This window comes from Bos javanicus, chromosome 20 (assembly GCF_032452875.1).
Source record: "Bos javanicus breed banteng chromosome 20, ARS-OSU_banteng_1.0, whole genome shotgun sequence".
Taxonomy (NCBI): Eukaryota; Metazoa; Chordata; class Mammalia; order Artiodactyla; family Bovidae; genus Bos; species Bos javanicus.
Genome location: NC_083887.1, coordinates 37,137,164 through 37,158,681, shown reverse-complemented (window position 1 = coordinate 37,158,681; position 21,518 = coordinate 37,137,164). Strand labels below are relative to the sequence as shown.

At 34.0% G+C, this 21,518-nt stretch overlaps 1 protein-coding gene across 4 annotated transcripts in view; it reads left to right on the top strand.

The window, feature by feature from the left end:
* NIPBL (NIPBL cohesin loading factor) overlaps positions 1 to 21,518 on the top strand; it is a 205,139-nt gene that overhangs the window by 107,350 nt on the left and 76,271 nt on the right. For 3 of the 4 annotated variants that reach the window (XM_061393706.1, XM_061393708.1, XM_061393709.1), the window contains 2 exons: positions 939 to 1,565; positions 6,868 to 8,493. In XM_061393706.1, the coding sequence (XP_061249690.1) occupies positions 939 to 1,565; positions 6,868 to 8,493 (2,253 nt within the window). The remainder of the gene's footprint in view (positions 1 to 938; positions 1,566 to 6,867; positions 8,494 to 21,518) is intronic. The other variant, XM_061393710.1, reaches the window with a different exon arrangement.

The window sequence follows — 21,518 nt, the reverse complement described above, 5'->3', positions numbered from 1 at the left end:
GAAACAATTTAAGACAAGCCTAGGTTTAAGTTCGTTCTATAAAGCACTTTTACCTTGACTGATTTTTATTATTTCTCATGGTCTTTTAAAATTTTTACAAGTAGTCTAATTGACAAGTAATGTATATACTATTCAGATGCAGTTATACATTTGTTTCTAAAGCATGTCTATACAATTTTTCACCATTGAAACTTGTTAACAAAAAATTTTCCCATTTGTTTAGCTTATTTTTAGCACTTCCTTATATAGTGTTTAATTTAATGGACTCTGGGCTGAACATGTTTTATTGAGCATTGAAATTTGCTCAACCTGCATATTTTTCTAATAAAAGGAGGATTAGCAAGCTGAAGAGAGTATGTAAATGGTGTTAAGTGAGGGAAAAAGAGACGACCACATAAAGGTATAAGTTAATACTTTACCACCAATTTGTTAAATAAGTGAAGACTGATCCCTGTAATTTTTCCCACTTCCTTTTTCTTATACCATTAAGTATTCCTGTGAGTGTAGTCTCTAGGATTAATTTGTAACCTTTTTGTAATTTGACAGACTTATTCTTGCTTTAGACATGTCAGTTTTTCTAGATAATAAGTGAGAGTATAGAGATTATCATTCTTAAAATATTTGTGTTGCATCTTTAGAAATAGTGAACTCTTTTGATGTTTTCAAGCTAAGTACTTATACTTTTTAGGTGAAAAAATAAAGATAATACTGATCTGGAAGATGAAAACCCATTCTTTAATTCAGACCTGAGTCATCTGGCAACAAGCTGAAAGACCATGGGGACATATCGTTAGGCTTTCATACTCTGTGAATAAGTAGCCAGATGAAATACTTTACATTTTTTCTAGCAGTACTATATTGTTGCTTATTTAATGTATCACATGTCTGAAAATGTAAAACTAGCACAACTGTTCATTCCTGTTGAATTGTTTTTCTAGGATCAAGACCATCTTTAATCCTGCAGTCTCAGTCTCTACCTTGTTCATCACCTCGAGATGTTCCACCAGACATCTTGTTAGATTCTCCAGAAAGAAAGCAAAAGAAGCAAAAGAAAATGAAATTAGGCAAAGATGAAAAAGACCAGAATGAGAAGGCTGCAATGTATGATATCATTAGCTCTCCATCCAAGGACTCCACTAAACTTACGTTAAGACTTACTCGTGTAAGGTCTTCAGACATGGACCAGCAAGAGGATATGCTTTCTGGTATGGAAAATAGCAATGTTTCAGAAAATGATATTCCTTTTAATGTGCAGTACCCAGGACAGACTTCAAAAACACCCATTACTCCACAGGATGTAAACCGCCCACTAAATGCTGCTCAGTGTTTGTCGCAGCAAGAACAAACAGCATTCCTTCCAGCAAATCAAGTGCCTGTTTTACAACAGAACACTTCAGTTGCTACAAAACAGCCCCAGACTTCTGTGGTACTGAATCAGCAACAGGTATCACAACAGGGACCTATATATGATGAAGTGGAATTGGATGCATTGGCTGAAATTGAGCGAATAGAGAGAGAATCAGCTATTGAAAGGGAGCGTTTTTCAAAAGAAGTTCAAGATAAAGGTAAAATAATCTCATTACTATCACTTCATACCCTTGGTGAATATATAATTATATAATGTCCTAACACGTTTTTAATATTATGTCTTTTTTCTTATTTTATGATTTTTAATGTTTCTCAATTGTGGTTTTGTTACTAATGCTCATCCTTCAGAATGAAATTCTTAATATCATTTTTTATTTGAAAGAACTATCTGAGGTTTGGTAATTCTGTAAAACCAAATAGGTCTATCACCTATTATATATCAAATGATTTTATCTGTGCTCATCTTCCAAAGTGATTGTTTCCACAAGTTATGTTAACATAATTTTGCATCTTTACCTTTTTTCTACCTAATCAAGGTTAACCACTATAGATTATTTTGAATCAGTGCTTTTAAGGAAAAATTGTGTGTATGTTTGTTATGCAGTTAGATTTTTCCCTTGGTTTATAATTTGGTCATCTCAATGTGAATTTTTTTAAGTAAAAAAATTAAGAAAGAATTTTAAGTTAGTATTAAATAGCAATAAGAATTAAGGATCTTTTGTTGGTGATTATAGTTAAGTGTTCCCTTTTGTCTGACTGGTGTATTAGGATGAATTTACAAGACACCTGTTCTGTAAGTTTATGGACTTTATTTTTGTGCTTTATAAAAAATTATAGTGAAAGTAAATCCTGTTAAGTTCTTAGTTGTTTGGTTTGGTGAACGTTATGTTTAAAATCTCTTGAAAATTTGGAGAGAGACTAATAAATCAGTAGTTATAAAGTTAGTTATTTATAAATTTTATGTCTCTACAGTAGGTGCATATACATATTTGACCATCCAAACCAAAGAATACTTTGGTTTAATTTTATAGTTAAATATTCTAGATTTAGTTATAGTTCTTCTAGTTTCTCTTTGGTCATTATAAAACAAAACTTCTTGATGTTGACTTGAAGTCATTTTTATATATGATCTTGCTCATCATGTGACAGGATCACTTGTAGATCATTCTGTACCTATGTTGAGAAACATGCAAAAGATCATACTATGTTTCCTGCCTATCATGACGGCTGTTTTAATGTTACTGGAAGAATAAACTGTACTTGGTAATTGTTACCTTACCATCTTTGCTAAGTGCAGAAATCACAGGTAGATGCAGATAAAAAAATTGCTAGAAGTCTTCATTTTATTGACTCAGAAACTTTTTTTTTAACTAGCAGATCATAGACATTAAAGATGAAATAAAGTGTCACTTGCCCTTTTTCTCTTTGCTTAGTAGTTTGGGGTTCAGGAAACAATTCTATAGGTTCCAAAATGTATCTTTTCCTCCAGCCTCTCATAAAAGTATATGCATATCAAGTGAAGAGAGCAATATTATTCAGCTACTCTTGATAATATTACCTTATTCCATTTCCTGAATCCTGTGACAGTTTTGTAAAAAAACATGTGCTGTTGTAATTTCTTTGCCAAGAAATATTAGTTGCCTTGAGAACTTTTGCATGACATTTTAATTTGTGTTTTTAAAAATTGCATTCTTTTAAAAAGAGTATGATTCTTTTTTAATGACTTAATTGTTGGAACGAAAGCAGAGAAAATGGTGAGCTTTTTTCCTTACTTTTTTGAACTTTTACTATATCCTATTTGTTGAAACCATAGTTTTTACGTTTAAAAACTGAATGGAAATAAGGATAGTAAAATACTAGTTGCATGTTAGCAAGTATTTTAGACTGCTAACTTTTCTTTGGGAAAATAAAAGAAAATCAAAAAACAGAATACTGTTCTTCCTAAAACTTGTTATGTATATTTAAATTTTTATTATCCATCTTCTCTGTCATCTGTGATGCTGTGACTAAAACAAAGATATTTGAAAAGCTGAGTGACCACAATTGACTTACAGTTTGAAATAATGTAAGCTACCTTACAGAGGCAGCTGGTTCTGTAAGGATTTAAGGGAAAAGATGAACTGTCTGATTTTGTTTGATTTAGATGATTTTTCTCAAATTGGTTATGCAGATTTCACTGATCTTATATTAATGCTGTCATCTCTAGCCTTCTGAGAGCCATGTCCCCATGACTTTATTTGAAAAAGTTTGGAATTTAGGTACTAGCTGACACCTTTGATTTAAATCTCGTCATTTTGTATTCAATTTCTGAATTTTGTAATGAGATAGTGTTTTATATATAAACAGTTATATTGAGATTTTGAAAAGATTAAAGGTTTGGTATATTGCTCTAAGTTTGTAGTTGAGGTCATAAATTAAAGTTTTCTAAAGTGGTATCCCTTGAGAGATGAAATACTTCAAAGAAGTATTGAATGAATTTATCACTAGTTACTGCTACATCTTAGATATTGTAAAATTGGTATTTACTGTATTCTGAGGCTTGGCACTGAGTACTTTTTTATAACTTTTATTGCTGGTAGTAGGAACAAAGAAGAGTACTTGTCTAGTCTACGTGGTTTTGCTCAGAGCTCTGCTCTAGGTTATGAGCTTGTTTCCCATCATATTTGTTTGTTATAAATGAATGAATGAAGCATTCCCCTCAGTTGACCAGAAGTCAGAAACCTTTACCTTATGAATAAGATTAGAAAGTTCAGCAAACAAGATTGTTTTGATAATTGTGGAATTCAAGAAAAGGGACAGAATACTCTTAGAAATATTTTACATAGGCTGTGGTATAACCTAATACACTGCTGTTCCACACACAGAAGATGCTTTTCTGGCTGCTGTATATTCATGTTCCTTTGGCCTGTTCTCTCTTCTTTGGATAGTTTTACATACACCGACAGGTTAATTCTGTGCAACCTAATATTTTATAATATTCCTAAAGGACCTTCTTCTCAATCTTTTGCTCAACCTTTTAACATCTTTAATTACATAAATTAATTTTAAAGGGCTATTTTTCTTTGCTTCTGGGATGAGCTGTCATAGACATTAATATCTCCATGTGCTGAAAATACCTGCTTTCTGTTGTTAAAGAGGGGGTTTCTTTGTTCATCTTTGCCTGTTTCATCTTTTCCGAAGGTCCACTTTCCATGTTAGCAAGTTTAAGGAATGGCCTAGCTTCACTAATGTTTTTTATGATGTTAAAATATTCTTGCACTGTAACCCTTATTAGAAGTAAATTATTACCCATTGCCATTTGAAATAAGACTGGGATTTGGGACAGGAATAGGACAGTCACTTAGCCTGTACTTTGGTTTAGGGATGGGATGTTTTCTTTTTTTTTATAATTAGCTACTCTGTGTACAGTTGCTCTGCTTGTTTTGCTTTAAGTGTTTTCAGTTATCACTTGTAGTAGACTTAGGCAGGTGATATAGTTTGTTTCTTATAAGCATAATTGAGTTTACCGTTTCTGTAAGGGTCAGATCTTATTTTCAAAATATCAGCATCAAGATGACAAATGTTGGTCTCAAAATTAAGATATGTTTTCACATGCATTTTCTTCGGGAATACCTAAAGTTTAATACCATAACTTACTAATTCCAGTTCTTTAGAAAGCTTACAGGTGTTGCAAATATTAAAATTATTCTTAATAGAGATGGCTTTCATTCATTAGGTGAAGGTCATGTAGTGAAGACCAATAATGAAAGTGAATAGACAAAAGTGACCTGTGTGGATTCAGAGCCACTTTACAGGAATAAGTTCTTGGTGGAGCTGAATCAGATTGAGTGAATCAGAGTCTGCATGCTTTTAACATATCCAAGAATCTTTGCAGTAGTAATGGCATTGTTCTGGGTTTTACAGAAGAGGTGAAGTACCCTTTAATAGTTCAAAAATTAAAACTGTGTATTTAGCAATATTTTATGCATTGTAGAAAAAATTATAAGTTCTTCCCCAAACTTAACACATCACTCATGTGCAAATGCTTAAGTATTTTGTAATCTTTTAAAATTTAGCCTTAATGATATTTTAATGTTTTTCTAAAAGACAGATTGTTCATATTAGTAAAAGGATGAGCCACACATCTCTTGAGAGGTCTCCAGATGCTTGAGATCTATGTCAATAATTCTTAGATTCTTAGGTTACCATTTTAATGGCTTTCATAAAGCATATTTCATTGAAAAATATAAAAATCTTGGATTATGCTCATTTAAATTTCTAGATGCTTAGATTTTTTTTCCAAATGCTTATAAAAGTTTAAGGGATAAGTATAAGGTTATAAAGCATCCTGTTTTTGAGGTAATTATTTGGTGTGCCCTTTGACAAGATATAAAAGTTGTTTTGTATGGCAGAACAGTCAGACGCAAAATTCTTTAAATTAGTATTCTGAGTGCTTTTTTCCGTAGATACTGATACAAAAAGCTTCATACAAGTTTCTGCCAGGTTAGTTTTAACTAGGGAAAACAGTTTAATGATAACATAATTTATTATCATCATCATGTAGTTACTTTGCAAATGGAGAAAATGTAGTGATAGATTTGACTTCTGAATAACTGAAAAAGCAGAATGATTAGTTCTTTAAAAAAATTACTGGCAAACATCTAAAATAAGTTTTAGTAATATTTGGTTAGATTATAAACTGTAAGTGGCTGCTGCTTCATGTTTTGAAAACAAAATGATGGAATTTTGATGTATAAAAGCATCATTACTATTAAAAATGTCCCCCCCCCCCCCCCAGAACTTGGTTCTGTCATATTTAAGGGGTTGCTTTTAGTGGTAATTTGGACTTTTCACTGTTTGATCCTCTTTTTCTTAAATAATACTTTATCATATTAATGAATACTATAAGAGAGTATAAAGATGGTCCTAAAAAAAATTAAAAATAACTGTTAAAATAGCCAGACAATTCAGCAAGTATCATTAAGGCAAAGTCTCAAGCTCTATCATGTTATATATTTTATAAACTGTGCATTAGCTTTTAAATTACATTTGTGCTGTTGACACCTTGAAGAATTTGAATACTGGATCAAAGCTTAATACCTATTACGTTCTTTTTTTCCTCTCTTTCCTCATATACTTTTTTTTTTTCAGTGACATGATTTCTGTTTTCTTTTGGGTTTTATTCTTTTTCATACTTTCCTTACATGTGGCAAAAGCACCCTGTTTTGTATGTTGGCATTTTGGGGTTCTTTGTAGTTTTTATTAGATTAGCAGTTTAAATTATCTTTTTACTCTAGTCACAAAAATTTCTTGAGGTACAGCAGATGTGAATATTTCCTCAAACCTTGGTTTAAAAGTATTATGCCATTCATGCCTACTATTTTATATATGCATATTGACATTTGCATTCACCACATTTTTTTAAAGTGTGACTTTAAAATAGTCAAAGTCCATATGGTTTTTAATAAGATAAGAATATATGTCTATTACTGATACTGAATATTTATCTTTGAATTTCAGATAAGCCTTTGAAAAAAAGAAAACAAGATTCTTACCCACAGGAGGCTGGGGGTGCTACAGGAGGTAATAGACCAGCTTCTCAGGAGACGGGTTCTACGGGAAATGGGTCAAGGCCAGCATTAATGGTTAGCATTGATCTTCATCAGGCAGGAAGAGTGGACTCTCAGGCCTCTATAACTCAGGATTCAGACTCCATTAAAAAGCCTGAAGAAATCAAACAATGTAATGACACACCTATTTCTGTTCTTCAGGAAGATATTATTGGAAATCTTAAATCTACACCAGAAAACCATCCTGAGACTCCTAAAAAAAAGTCTGATCCTGAGCTTTTAAAGAGTGAAGTGAAACAGAATGAAAGTAGATTGGCAGAGTCTAAACCAAATGAAAACAGATTGGTAGAGACAAAATCTAGTGAAACTAAGTTAGAAACTAAAATTGAGGTACCAACAGAAGAACCTAAACAGAATGAGAGCAGAATGATTGAATCCAGACAAAATGAGAGCAGCACAGCCGAGCCTAAACAAAATGAAAATAGACTGCCGGACACAAAACCAAATGACAACAAACAAAATAATGGCAGATCAGAAACAACAAAATCAAGACCCGAAACCCCAAAGCAAAAGGGTGAAAGCCGACCTGAAACTCCAAAACAAAAGAGTGATGGGCGTCCTGAAACCCCCAAACAAAAGGGTGATGGACGGCCTGAAACTCCAAAGCAGAAAGGTGAGGGCCGACCTGAAACTCCAAAGCAAAAAAATGAAGGTCGGCCTGAAACACCGAAACATAGACATGAAAATAGGAGGGATTCTGGAAAGCCATCAACAGAGAAAAAACCTGAAGTGTCTAAACATAAACAGGACATTAAATCTGATTCACCTCGGTTAAAATCAGAAAGAGCTGAAGCCTTAAAGCAGAGACCTGATGGGCGATCCATCTCTGAGTCACTAAGACGTGATCATGACAGTAAACAAAAGTCAGATGACAGGAGTGAATCTGAACGACATCGAGGGGATCAATCTAGGGTTCGAAGACCAGAAACATTGAGATCCTCTAGTAGAAATGACCATGGCATTAAATCTGATGGTTCAAAACCTGATAAACTAGAAAGAAAACACAGACATGAATCAGGGGACTCAAGGGAAAGACCATCTTCTGGGGAACAAAAGTCAAGACCTGACAGTCCTCGTGTTAAACAAGGAGATTCTAATAAATCAAGACCTGATAAGCCTGGTTTTAAATCTCCAAATAGTAAGGATGACAGAAGGACAGAGGGTAACAAGAGTAAAGTAGACAGTAATAAAACGCACCCTGATAATAAGGCAGAATTTCCAAGTTATTTGCTGGGGGGCAGGTCTGGTGCGTTGAAAAATTTTGTCATTCCAAAAATCAAGAGGGATAAAGATGGCAATATTACTCAGGAGACAAAGAAAATGGAAATGAAAGGAGAGCAGAAAGACAAAGTAGAAAAAATGGGATTAGTTGAAGATCTAAATAAAGGAGCTAAGCCTGTAGTTGTCCTGCAAAAACTGTCTTTGGATGATGTTCAAAAACTTATTAAAGATAGAGAGGATAAATCAAGAAGTTCCCTTAAACCTATCAAGAATAAACCATCAAAGTCAAATAAAGGTAAGAATACTTACTCGATGTCATCTGTATTCTAGTGAGTTTTCTTTTAAGTTCTAGGTTTACTATGGATTTAAAAATGGAAATTTAGAAAAATTGAAACAGTACTGCATGAAAACAATATAAAACAGCAGTGAATTGTTTGTGGTAACATAGACAAAAAGTTCTCATTGAAAATTATTTCTCTCCCACCTCTACTACTCACCATAGTTGTGACTTTTACTGTTGGTTCACAGAGAAAAGTTCCTTTTGCTGTTTAATTATTTCAGCAGTTGTGAAAGTTGCTTGCTAATCAAGTGAATGATTAGAATGCATGATTAACATAGGTGTATTTAACAACTTTTTAAAAAGTTATTTTGACTGTAGAGATAATCCATTCTGTAGTGAGGTAATAAATTGACTGAATTTAATTTCTAAAGTCTCAGTAAAGCTATATCGTATACAAAAGTCTATATTACAAATTCTTTTAAGAATATTAAGTGTCTTTTAATATATATTAATATATATTATCAGTTATTAATTATTAAAGATTATTAAAAAGTAATTATTCATTAATTAATGGTTTGAGTGTATATAGTTTAAAAAGTTGTGTAAAAGGTTATTTCATCTTTTTATGGAGAAGATGATTAGTTAATGAATGTTTTATTTTTTTAAATACAGAGCTTTGGTCTTTTCTATGGAAGAGTAATAGGGAATGGTGTTTATGTCTTAAATTGGGTTAAATCATCAGTTTTAAACATTTCTGGTGTTTTTAATTTGTTTGGATGTGTTTTTATTTTCTGTTCTGGGTTTTTTTGGGGGGGTTTTGCATGGTTTCTGAGTTAAATTCTCTAGTTACATAAATAGTATTGTTTCTAGGAGGAAAAGAAAAGTCAAGTGCTGAAAATACAGTAGCAGTTTGTACAGAAAATATAATTTTGTGGGTTTTGTATACTCTTTTGTATATTTATGTAAAATTTGATGATGCTATGTGGTTAGACTTATTTAGCCTGTACAATGTAAATAGGTTGGGATATAGTTTTTAAGGTAACAGAAGTGATTCTTTGTTTGATTTTTAAGTTCACATCCTGTGAAAGAAGGTCATTAAGAACCTAGATTTCTACTTATTAATAAATACATTAAACTCTATAGAATTGTGCTGTCCAATATGATAGTTAATAGCCTCTTTAGGCTATTTGCTTCAAACTATATAAAATTTAAAAATTTACATCCCCAGTAGCCAAATGTGGCAAGTGCTGATGTTATTAACACAGAGAGGACATTTGCATCATCACAGAATGTTGTGTTGTATAACTACATGTGATGTATTCGGAGATATAGAAGGTATATTGCTTATTATCTTTGTAAAATGCTGTTGTGTCTTTTCTACCAAAAAACGTTAATTGAAAACATAGTATTATTACTAAGAACTCTTTATTCAAAGAAATAACTTGTTAAGACTAATCTGTTTTTATTCTTGTCTTCTCGTATGTTTACCTTCTCACTGTCAGTTATTTGGTTTTGTCTTTCAAAAATGGAAAAAGATTGCCTCTGAATCACTCATATTTGTACTAGTTTAAGTGAAGCTTTCAAATTTTAAATTATGGCTGTGAGACCTATAAAAATTAAAGTCTTAGCTTTAATAAATGAATAGTCTTTAGTATTTAACTTGAATGCATCTTTTCAGAATTGTTTATGTAAAAGAGGTTGTTGCAGTATAGTGGCTAGCACCAAAATTGTTTTCTTTTAGATAGAGATTGTCTTTATTAATTTTCACTGAGAGTTTGAGAGTGGCTTATATATATAAACTAAAGAGTATAGTTATACAATTATAGAAGAGTCAGATGGAAAGATGGAAAGTGGTACCCTCTTGTCCCCTTGATCTGGACCATCTTTTTCTCCCTGCCCCTCTGTCAGCTTATTTATGCCAGCCTGCTTTTCTAAACTCTGTTCTAACAAAGAATCCTTACAACTAAATATCAAGAAATGAATATAGTTCCTAATTAGTAACTGCTGTATTATTTCTCTTGGTTTTTTCACGTGTAATTTCATTGCCTGTGAATATAAACTTTTAGTACTAATCCAGTGTTTTTCCTAAGTATACCTTTAACACAAATGCATATACTTGATATGTTGATATTAGTAACTAATCTGGGTATGTCTGCCTGCTAAGAGTGTGGTGTCTGTGTGTATGCATGTGCATGTATGTGTATACACACACATATATCAATGCATATACAACTGAAAGTGAACCTTTTCATCAAATTTTAGATTCATTTCAGGATACTACGTGGATATCTTTTGGCTTTATTTATACCATACGTTTAATATCTGTTTTTCAGTAATGGACTAATTTTGGTTTTATTTTAGATCTCTGCTGTTAGGTTAGCAATAGCAGAAGTATATAATTGTGTATTTTTTAAATTACTTGCATAGGAATGCCAGTTGTGGATTACTGACCCTTTGTAGTATACATTATTTGGGATTTTATTTGGAGTCACAGAAAATCATTATCTGACATATTTATGTTTTCTGAGTAAAAACTGAGTATTGCTGGGATATTTTGTTGTTGATTCCTTGGGCCAAAATTCTTGGTAGGTTTTCTTTTCTTGAAAGAGCCATAAGCTTTAATGTGATATCCATACTTAAAATATTTATTCTTTAGGGTAATTTTAAATTCCATGAATATGCTTTGAGCTGATAAATTTTGAATGGTAGGGGTATAGGTTTATGACTCCCAGTATAGGTTACATATTTTTGTCTTTATGTGAACAATGTAAAGTGATGTTACATTTAATTTTATTTCTATGGGGATATGTGTATATTCCTGTTAATAGTGCCTCACATAATACCTAGCACATAAAAAGATCATGGTAAATACCTGTTAAATAAATAGATTGTGTTGCTCACATCTTAGAAAAGTCTTTTGTGTGCAGTTTAAAATTGTGTATTCATCTTTTATGATCCCACCAGTAGACCCTAGCTCAAGAGCTATGTAATTTTCACATGTTACCTAAACTTTCCACCCTGTCAATTACCTGCTTTTTGTTAAGCTCCAAAGGAGACTGACTTATAGTCATGTCTGTTTAATCATTCTTTACCTTAATTTTGCTGTATACCTGTTACAAGATTGAATCCATTCTGTTCTCATTTCCTACTTCTGTTATCTTCCCCTTCTTTTTACCATCACCTTGTTTCTTCCTTGCCAAGAAGAGATGAGTGGTGAACCAATATAACCTTTGTAAAACCTTTAAATTAAAAAAAAAACTATTAAAATATACTTTAGACAGTATATTAAATTCCAAAATAATATCTTTATGGTTAAAGTATACCCTAAGGTACAATATGTTTCCAAATTAAAATAATAAATTGTACCATCTTTAGGCTTCCCAAGTGCTGCTACTGGTAAAGAACCTGCCTTGCCAATGCAGGAGACATAAGAGACACGGGTTTGATCCCTGGTTCAGAACAGTCCCCTGGAGAAGCAAATGATAACCCACTCCAGTATTCTTGGCTAGAGAATTCCATGGACAGAGGAGCCTGAAGGGCTGCAGTCCAGAGTCACAAAGAGTTGGACACAACTGAAGCGACTTAGCATGCACACACACATACCATCTCTAAGTCTAGGCATGATCCTCAACTAACATGAATTATGTTGCTGACAGCTTATTGTTAGTAATTACACTTTAACAGTTTGGTTTTGGCCTTTTGCAGTTCCAGTGTATCTCAAAATACTTTAGTTTCATATTCAAAGAAATCACTTTTTATTCTTGCTCCCCTGTTTCCTTCTAAATAGAATATTATTTTCCATCATTTGCACTTACTGCTTTCAAGAAATATCACGTGCTATCTGTTATTTGAGATCAAGGCCTTTAAAGAGTTATCTAACAGTTCTCATAGTCAGCAGTGTTTAAAATATAGTGCTCATTTGACCAGTTAATGATTGCAGTCATTATTAGAGGCAGTTATTTCATCTTAGTTACTACTGTAGTAAAAGATTGATCTCTAAAGTTGGGTTTTGCCTTTTATGTTGCATTAACCAATCTATTTGGATTGTGTTTAGGACTCTAGGTTTCTGTAGTTGTGAGAGAATGTACTGTTTCTAACTGAATTTTTGGCATAGTTTTTGAATTCCTAAGTTGAGAAATTCTCAGTAGTTATGATTGTCATATTCAGAATCCTTAATAATGCTGCAGTACAAATTTACTTTGGCTCATTTGAACAATATATAAAAAGTTTTTCTAAATAAATTTTTAATTTCCATAAAGACTTTATTATTGGCGATATCTTTGGGAAATTTTAGAGAATATTTGTTACAGAAATTGGCATAATACATACTTGGCTGTTATGATTTCAGAGCAATTCTTTGAAAACTTTTCTCCATGATTTCTATTCATAGAATTTCTCTGATCCAAGCATTGCTTAGTAGATAATGGAAATTAATATTGATTTAAAGAGATTCATTAAATATAATTTTTTCATAAAAGTTAAATGTATTAAAGTTTGCTAGTGGTAGTCTCTTTCATTCCCATTTATTATCTCAAACCAGCCAAGGACACAGCTTCTATAAGGTTTTGCTATCTATAGAAATAGATAACACGATTAAAGGGGCAAGAAACAAATGATTAATTTGAGAGAACTTACTCCAGTTTATAAGAGAATACTCATTATTCTAACACACTGAATTCCCTCTCATTCTAAAAAATGTTACTGAAATCCTCTCCTGTAAGAGCCTGATACAGATATTAAGATAATGGATACCTACTTGATACTGTAAGATAGTTAAGTATATCATAGCATTATATTACATAGTTACTACAATATTTTAATATTATAGTATATAATTCATCTTATGTGTATAATGTATTATAGTATAATATCAAGTAGGTATTCATTATCTTAATATCTGTCTCAATTTCTTGTACAAGGAAGTTTTCAATAGCTTTTTTAAGAATAAAGGAATTCAGTATGTTAGCGTAATATGTATTAGAGTTAATGGTATATGTGTACTGTACTATGACATAATATGATACAATATAATCTGAATTTTTTAACATGGATCCTCTTCTCCACCCACAGAAACATTGCCTTTCTCTGGCTACTAACATACTAACTTAAAAATTCTCCATTAAACCCATTATACATTGTGTAGTTCAAAGATCACTGGTCTCAGAGCCTTCAACAAATCATAGCTATGATTTGTTCAAAGATATGATTCAAAGTTCATTCACTTTTAAAATGGAGAAGCCAGTTTCCTTCCCACTTTATGCAGTCATGCAAACCAAAGTGAATCTAATTGTAAGAGTTAAAATTTGTCCAATTTTTTAATATAGAGAAATGCTTTCATCCTATTTTTAATTGAATTTATCCCATAAGAAAGTAATTTTGAAGATGTCTCATTTGTGTATACATACACTATGTATATCTGAAGGCATTGCTGTTACCATTTATGTCATTCAGTTTTATTGAGATAAAATTAACATATAGCATTATAGTCATTTAAGTGTATAAAATAATGATTTGATATGTAGCTGTTCCCTCAGTATCTGCAGGAGTTGGTGCCAGGACCCCTCCCAGATGCTTCCAAGCCCCTTATATATTGTAAAAGAGTATAGTACAGTAAGCTCTTTGAATCTGCAGATTGCTCATCCACAGATACGAAGGGTTGACTGTACGTGTTTATTGTGAAGTGATTACCACAGTGAGTTTCGTTAACATCCATCACCTCACACTGTACATTGCCTTCCCAGAACATATATCTGAAAAGTTTTACTTTTTGACTGCCTTTACCCATTTCACCCACCTCCTACTTGTGGCAAAGATCAATCTCTGCTTATGAATTTTGTCTTTTTTTTAGATTCTACGTATAAGTGAAATTATATAGTATTTGTAACTTACATATCTTAGCATAATGCCCTTAAAGTCCAACCATATTGTTGCAAAAATGGCAGGGTTTCCTTTTTTTTTTTTTCTGGTTGGATAATATTCCATTGTGTATATCTACCACATGTTTTTTATCTGTTTACCCATCAGTAGACTAATCAGAGAAGGCAATGGCACGCCACTCCAGTACTCTTGCCTAGAAAATCCCATGGACAGAGGAACCTGGTGGGCTGCAGTCCATGGGGTCGCTAAGAGTCAGACACAACTCAGCGACTTCACTTTCACTTTTCACTTTCGTGCACTGGAGGAGGAAATGGCAACCCACTCCAGTGTTCTTGCCTGGAGAATCCCAGGGACGAGGGAGCCTGGTGGGCTGCTGTCTGTGGGGTCGCACAGAGTCGGACACGACTGAGGCGACTTAGCAGCAGCAGCAGACTAAATAACTTGTGTTTTTTTCCATGTCTTAGCTACCATAAATACTGTTACAGTGAAAGTGGAGGTGCATGTATCTTTGAGATGGTGGTTCTATGTCCTTTGGATATATAACCAAAAGTAGAATTGCCCAATATACCCTGAGAAAGCCATAATTGAAAAAGACACATGTATCCCAATGTTCATAACAGCACTGTTTACAATAGATAGGACATGAAAGCAACCAAGATGTCTACCAACAGTTGAATGAATAAAGAAGATGTGGTATATGTGTGTGTGTGTTTATACTGGAATATTACTCAGCCATAAAAAGAACAAATTTCAGTCAGTTTTAGTGAGGTGGATGAAGCTAGAACCTGTTATATACAGTAAAGTAAGTCTGAAACAGGAAAACAGATATATATTAATGCATATGTATATGGAATCTAGAAAAATGGTATTAATGAACCTATTAGCAGGGAAGGAATGGAGATGCAGAGATAGAGAACAGACTTGTGCACACAGTGGCAGAAGGAAAGAGTGGGATGAATGGAGGAAGTAGCATCAACATATATATGCCACCACGGGTAAAAAAGATGGCTGGTGAGAATTTGCTGTATAACAGAGGGAGCCAGCTTGGTGTTCTGTGATGACCTAGAGGGGTGGGATGGTGAGAGTGGAGGGAGGTTTAAGAGAGAGGTGTTTTATGTGTAATTATGGCTCATTTGTGTCATTGTACAGCAGAAACCAACACAACATTGTTGTGTTGTAAAGCAATTTTCCTCTAATTAAAAAGATAAGTTAAAAAATAAAAATTTTAAAAAAGTAGAATTGCCCAGTCATATGGTAGTTGTTAATTTTTGAGGAACCTCCATACCGTTTATCATAGTGGCCGTACCCATTTACATTCCCACCAACAGTGCACACAGGAGAGTGTGGACATTCACATCAGCACTTCTTATTTATTGTCTTTGTTATAGTAGTCCTTGTGGCAGGTATGAGGTGATATCTAATGGTTTGGGTTTACATTTCCCTCATGAATAGTAATGTTAAGTACCTTTTCATATACTTGCTGGCCATATGTATGTCTTCTCTGAAAAAATGTCTATTTAGATCCTCTGCCTATTTTTTAATTGGATTGTTTGGTTACTTTAGATACTGAGTTGTATCATTTCTTTATATGTTTTACATATTAGCCCTTTGTCAGATACTAGATTTGTAAGTGTTTTCTCCCATTCAGTAGGTTGCCTTCTCATTTTGTTGATGGTTTCCTTTGCTGTGCGAAAGCTTTTGTTTGATGTAGTTCTATTTGTTTATTTTTGTTGCCTTCAGTTTTAGTATCAGCTCCAAAAAAAATCATTGTCAGGACCAGTGTCAAGATCCTTACTGCCTGTTTTCTCTTTTTAGGAATTTCATGGTTTGGGGTTTTACATTCAAATCTATAATCCATTTTGAGTTGATTTTTTAGTATTAGTGGTCCAGTTTCAGTCTTTTGCCTGTGGCTTTCCAGTTTGTCCAACACCATTTGATGGATTGACTGTCATTTTCCCATTGAATATTCTTGGCGCCTTTTTAGTAAATTAATTGACCATATATACATGAGTTTATTTCTGAACTCTCTGTTCTTGTCCATTGATCTTTGTGTCTGTTTTTATGCCAATCCATACCAATTTAATTCTATAGTTTTATAATGTAGTTTGAAATAAGGAGGTATGGTTTCCCCAGCTTTGTTCTTTCTCAAGATTGCTTTGACTATTTCGCTATTTTGTGATTCTGTACAAGTTTCAGGATTATTTCTCTGAAAAATTTCATTGGAATTTTGATAAAGATTGGATTGCAGTGCATCTGTAGATTACTTTGGCTTGTATGGATATTACCTGTATGCAGGTGAAAAAGCAACAGTTAGAACCAGACATGGAACAACGGACTGGTTCAAAATTGGGAAAGGAGTATGCTGAGGCTACAGATTGTCACCCTTCTTATTTAACTTATATGCAGAGTACATCATGTGAAATGGAATTGGATGAAGAACAAGTTTGAATCAAAATTGCTGGAAGAAATATCAGTAACCTCAGATATGCAGATGATACCACCCTACTGGCGAAAGCAGAAACGAAGAAAAGAGTCTCTTGATGAAGGAGAGTGGAAAAACTGGCTTAAAACTCAACATTCTGAAAACTAGGATCATGGCATCCGGTCCCATCACTTCATGGCAAATAGATGGGGAAACAATGAAAACAATGACAGGCTTTATTTTGGGGGGCTCCAAAATCATTGTGGATAGGGACTGCAGCCATGAAATTAAAAGACGCTTGCTCCTTGGGAAAAAAGCTATGATGAACTTAGTGTATTAAAAAGCAGAGACATCACCTTGAACATAAAGGTCCATATAGTCAAAGCTATGGGGATTGCCAAGATCCCCTGGAGAAGGGAATGGCAACCCACTCCAGTATTCTTGCCTGGAGAATTTCATGGACAGAGGATCCTGGCAGGCCACTGTCCATGGGGTTGCAAAGAGTTGGACATGACTGAGTGACTAACATATACAGTACACGCATCGTTTTTTGAATAGTCATGTACAGATGTGAGAGTTGGACCATAAAGAAGGCTGAGTGCTGAAGAGTTGGTGCTTTTGAATTATGGTGCTGGAGAAGACTCTTGAGAGTCCCTTGAACAGCAAGGAGATCTAACCAGTCAATCCTAAAGAAAATCAACACTGTATTTTCATTGGAAGGATTGATGCTGAACTGAAGCTCTAATACTTTGGCCACCTGATGTGAAGAGCCAACTCATTGGAAAAGACTTTGATGCTGGGAAAGATTGAGGGCAGGAGGAGAAGAGGGCAACAGAGGATGAGATGGTTGGATGGTATCACTGACTCAATGGACATGAGTTTGAGCAGACTCCAGGAGACAGTGAAGGACAGGAAATGTCCATGTGGTTGCAGTCAGCCACGATTGAGTGACTGAACAACAAAATTTTCCAGTCCAGCTGTGTCTTACAGTTTTTAGTATACATCTCTTTTATCTCCGTGGTTAAGTTTATTCCTAGGTATTTTATTATTTTTGTTACAGTTGTAAATGAGATTATCTTAATTTCTCTTTCTGATAGTTTATTGTTAGTGTATCAGAATACAACTGAATTTTGTGTATTGAATTTTTATCCTGCAACTTTTCTGAATTTGTTTATTAGTTCTAACAATTTTAGTGGAGTCTTTAGGGTTTTCTATATATAATATGTCATCTGCAAATACTGACAGTTGTCCTTCTTCCTTTCTGATTTAGATGTCTTTTATTTCTTTTTCTTGGCTAATTACTCTAGCTAGGATTTTCAGTACTGTGTTGTATAAAAGGGGCAAGAGTGGCCATCCTTATCTTCTTCCTGTGATCTCAGAGTGAAAGCTTTCAGCTTTTTGCCATTGAGTGTAATGTTATCTGTGGGCTTCTCTATGTTCATGTACATTCCCTCTACATCCAGTTTGTTGTGAGTTTTTATTGTGAATGGATGTTGAATTTTGTCAAATGTTTTTTCGGCATCTATTGAGATAATTATTTTTTATCATTCATTTTGTTAATTTGGTATATCATCCATTGTTTTTTGTATGTTGAACCATCCTTTCCTCCCTGTGATACATCACATTTGATCATAGTGTATGATCTTTTTATTGCTAATATTTTTTTGAAGACTTTTGGTTCCCTGTTCATCAGGGAATTTGCCCTGTGGTTTTTCTTGCAGTTTGTTTGTCTGCTTTTAGTATAGGGTAATGCTAGCTTTGTAAAACGAGCTTGGAGGTTTTTCCTCTTCTCTTTTTAGAAGAGTTTGAGAAGGATTGGTGTTTAAATGTGTGATAGAATTCACCGGTGAAGTCCTGGACTTTTCTTTGTTGGGCGGTTTTTGGGATCTGCCACCTAGTGATTGGTCTATTCAGATTTTGTATTTCTTCATGATTTAATCTCACTAGATTATGTTCCTAGGAATTTATTCATTCTTCCAGGTTGTCCAGTTTGTTTGTATAAAATTATTCATAGTAGTCTCTTACAGTCCTTTTTATGGTATTAGTTGTAATGTCTCCCCTTTACTTTTTAATTTTGAGTCTTTTTTTTTCTCGGTAAGCACCTAAAGTCTTGTTAATTCATCATTTCAGAAATCTAACTCTTACTTTCATTTATCTTTTCTGTTCTCTTTTTAGCCTCAGTTTCATTTATTTCTTTTATGGTCTTTGTTATTTCCTTGTACTAACTTTGGGTTTAGTTTATTCTTTCTGTAGTTCCTTGAGGCAAGTTAGGTTGTAGTTATGAAAGAGGAGAGTGAAAAAGCTGGTTTAAAGCTCAACATTGAGAAAACTAAGATCATGGCATCTGGTCCCATCACTTCATGGCACATAGATGGGGAAACAGTGGAAACAGTGTCAGACTTTATTTTGGGGGGCTCCAAAGTCACTGCAGGTGGTGATTGCAGCCATAAAATTAAAAGACGCTTACTCCTTGGAAGGAAAGTTATGACCAACCTAGATAGCATATTGAAAAGCGGAGACATTACTTTGCCAACAAAGGTCCGTCTAGTCAAGGCTGTGGTTTTTCCTGTGATCATGTATGGATGTGAGAGATGGACTGTGAAGAAAGCTGAGCACCGAAGAACGGATGCTTTTGAACTGTGATGTTGGAGAAGACTCTTGAGAGTCCCTTGGACTGCAAGGAGATCCAACCAGTCCATTCTAAAGGAGATCAGTCCTGGGTGTTCTTTGGAAGGAATGATGCTAAAGCTGAAACTCCAGTACTTTGGCCACCTCATGCGAAGAGTTGACTCATTGGAAAAGACTCTGATGCTGGGACGGATTGGGGGCAGGAGGAGAAGGGAACGACAGAGGATGAGATGGCTGGATGGCATCACTGACTCGATGGACATGAGTCTGAGTGAACTCCAGGAGTTTGTGGTGGACAGGGAGGCCTGGCGTGCTGTGATTCATGGGGTCACAAAGAGTCGGACACGACTGAGCAACTGAACTGAACTGAACTGATATACTGTTTATTTTTCTCACTGTGTGTATATATGAAAGAAGGGATCTTATGATCTCTGCTCCTTTCTATATTAGATAGTAGTAAATTATCATTTACATTATACACTTCTAATATTAAAAAAAAAAGTTTCTTTTTGTAATTTTTCCTCATAGTAGTTTGACAGCTACACACTGATGAAATCTTTGAGGTACTAGTCAGTATCAATACATGATGCTTAAAGCAAGATTTTTCTTAAAATCTTTTCTTCTGCATACTTCATTTATAATAGTGTTCTTTCGGTTGCTATAAACCAATTTCTTGGCATTTTGTCTTCATTAAATAAACTGATTTGCAATGACCTAAACTATGTAGAATATAACTATATAGACTGCACTTGCAGAGTGAGTGGCACTTTGCCTCATATTGAGTAAAGTGTGTCATAATATCAACCAGGGGGCAGCAAACTTGTTGCATAAAGGTCAGATAGTAAATATGTTAGGCTTTGTGTCCCATTTAGATCTCTAATACTGTAGTAGAAAAGCAGCCCAAAACAATATGTGAATGAATGACTGTGTGTCACTGTATTTTAATGAAACCTTATGTACAAAAATGGGTGGTGAGGCAGATTTAACCCCACAGGCTTTAGTTGTTGAACATAATATAAATATAAAATTGAAGTTTTATATGGGTGGATATGATAGCTAGATTCCTTATTCTGTAGCCAATGAGACTCAAAATTTTAATGTGAATAAAAAGACTGATCTAGATTTGAATTATTTTCCTTTTTGTCTAAGATTTATAAATGTAATATGACATTAGCTAAGTACAGTATTTTTGCCAGGATATTTAATATTTGTATTTTTATGTAGTAGAATTATACATAAATTATTAATATATTAATATATAATTGATATATTTAAAACATTTAACAAGTGTGTACAGACTGAAATTACCTTTAAATATTTTACACTTGTTGCAAGTCAATTATGAAATCTTCTCTTCAGTCTCTTCTTTTTGTGGGTAGCTTCTCTATAATTGTCAAATAGAACAACTGACAACTGCTTTCAGGATATAAAAAAGAATTTTCAGCTGGAAAAATTTCTGGGAAGACCACAAACTTATTCTAATGATTACACTGCTGCTGCTCCTGCTAAGTCGCTTCAATCGTGTCCAACTCTGTGTGACCCCATACACAGCAGCCTACCAGGCTCCTCCGTCCCTGGGATTCTCCAGGCAAGAACACTGGAGTGGGTTGCCATTTCCTTCTCCAATGCATGAAAGTGAAAAGTGAAAGTGAAGTCGCTCAGTCGTGTCCGGCGCCTAGCGACCCCATGGACTGCAGCCTACCAGGCTCCTCCATCCATGGGATTTTCCAAGCAAGAGTACTGGAGTGGGGTGCCATTGCCTTCTCCGATCATCAGTAAATATTTATGGCCGTCTTCAACATCGCATGCACTCAGCTAGATTCTGCAACTGCAACACAGTCTTATGGCTTTATCAAGATTATGGTCTTATGGAGAATATGGATAACTAAAGATGTAGTGACAGTGTAATACTCTTTAAAAAAAGGTGCTCTGTAAATCCCAAGGAATATGATTCACATGTGTATTTAGCACAAGGGCAGTAGGAAAAAGCACTATAAGTTTAAAGAAGTTAAACATTTGGCTAATTAAGAGAACAATGTGGAAGAAGTAAGGTGAGAGTAGATTAGTTAAAATTAAAAATTGTTTTACAGCCATTGATAGTAATAACATAATC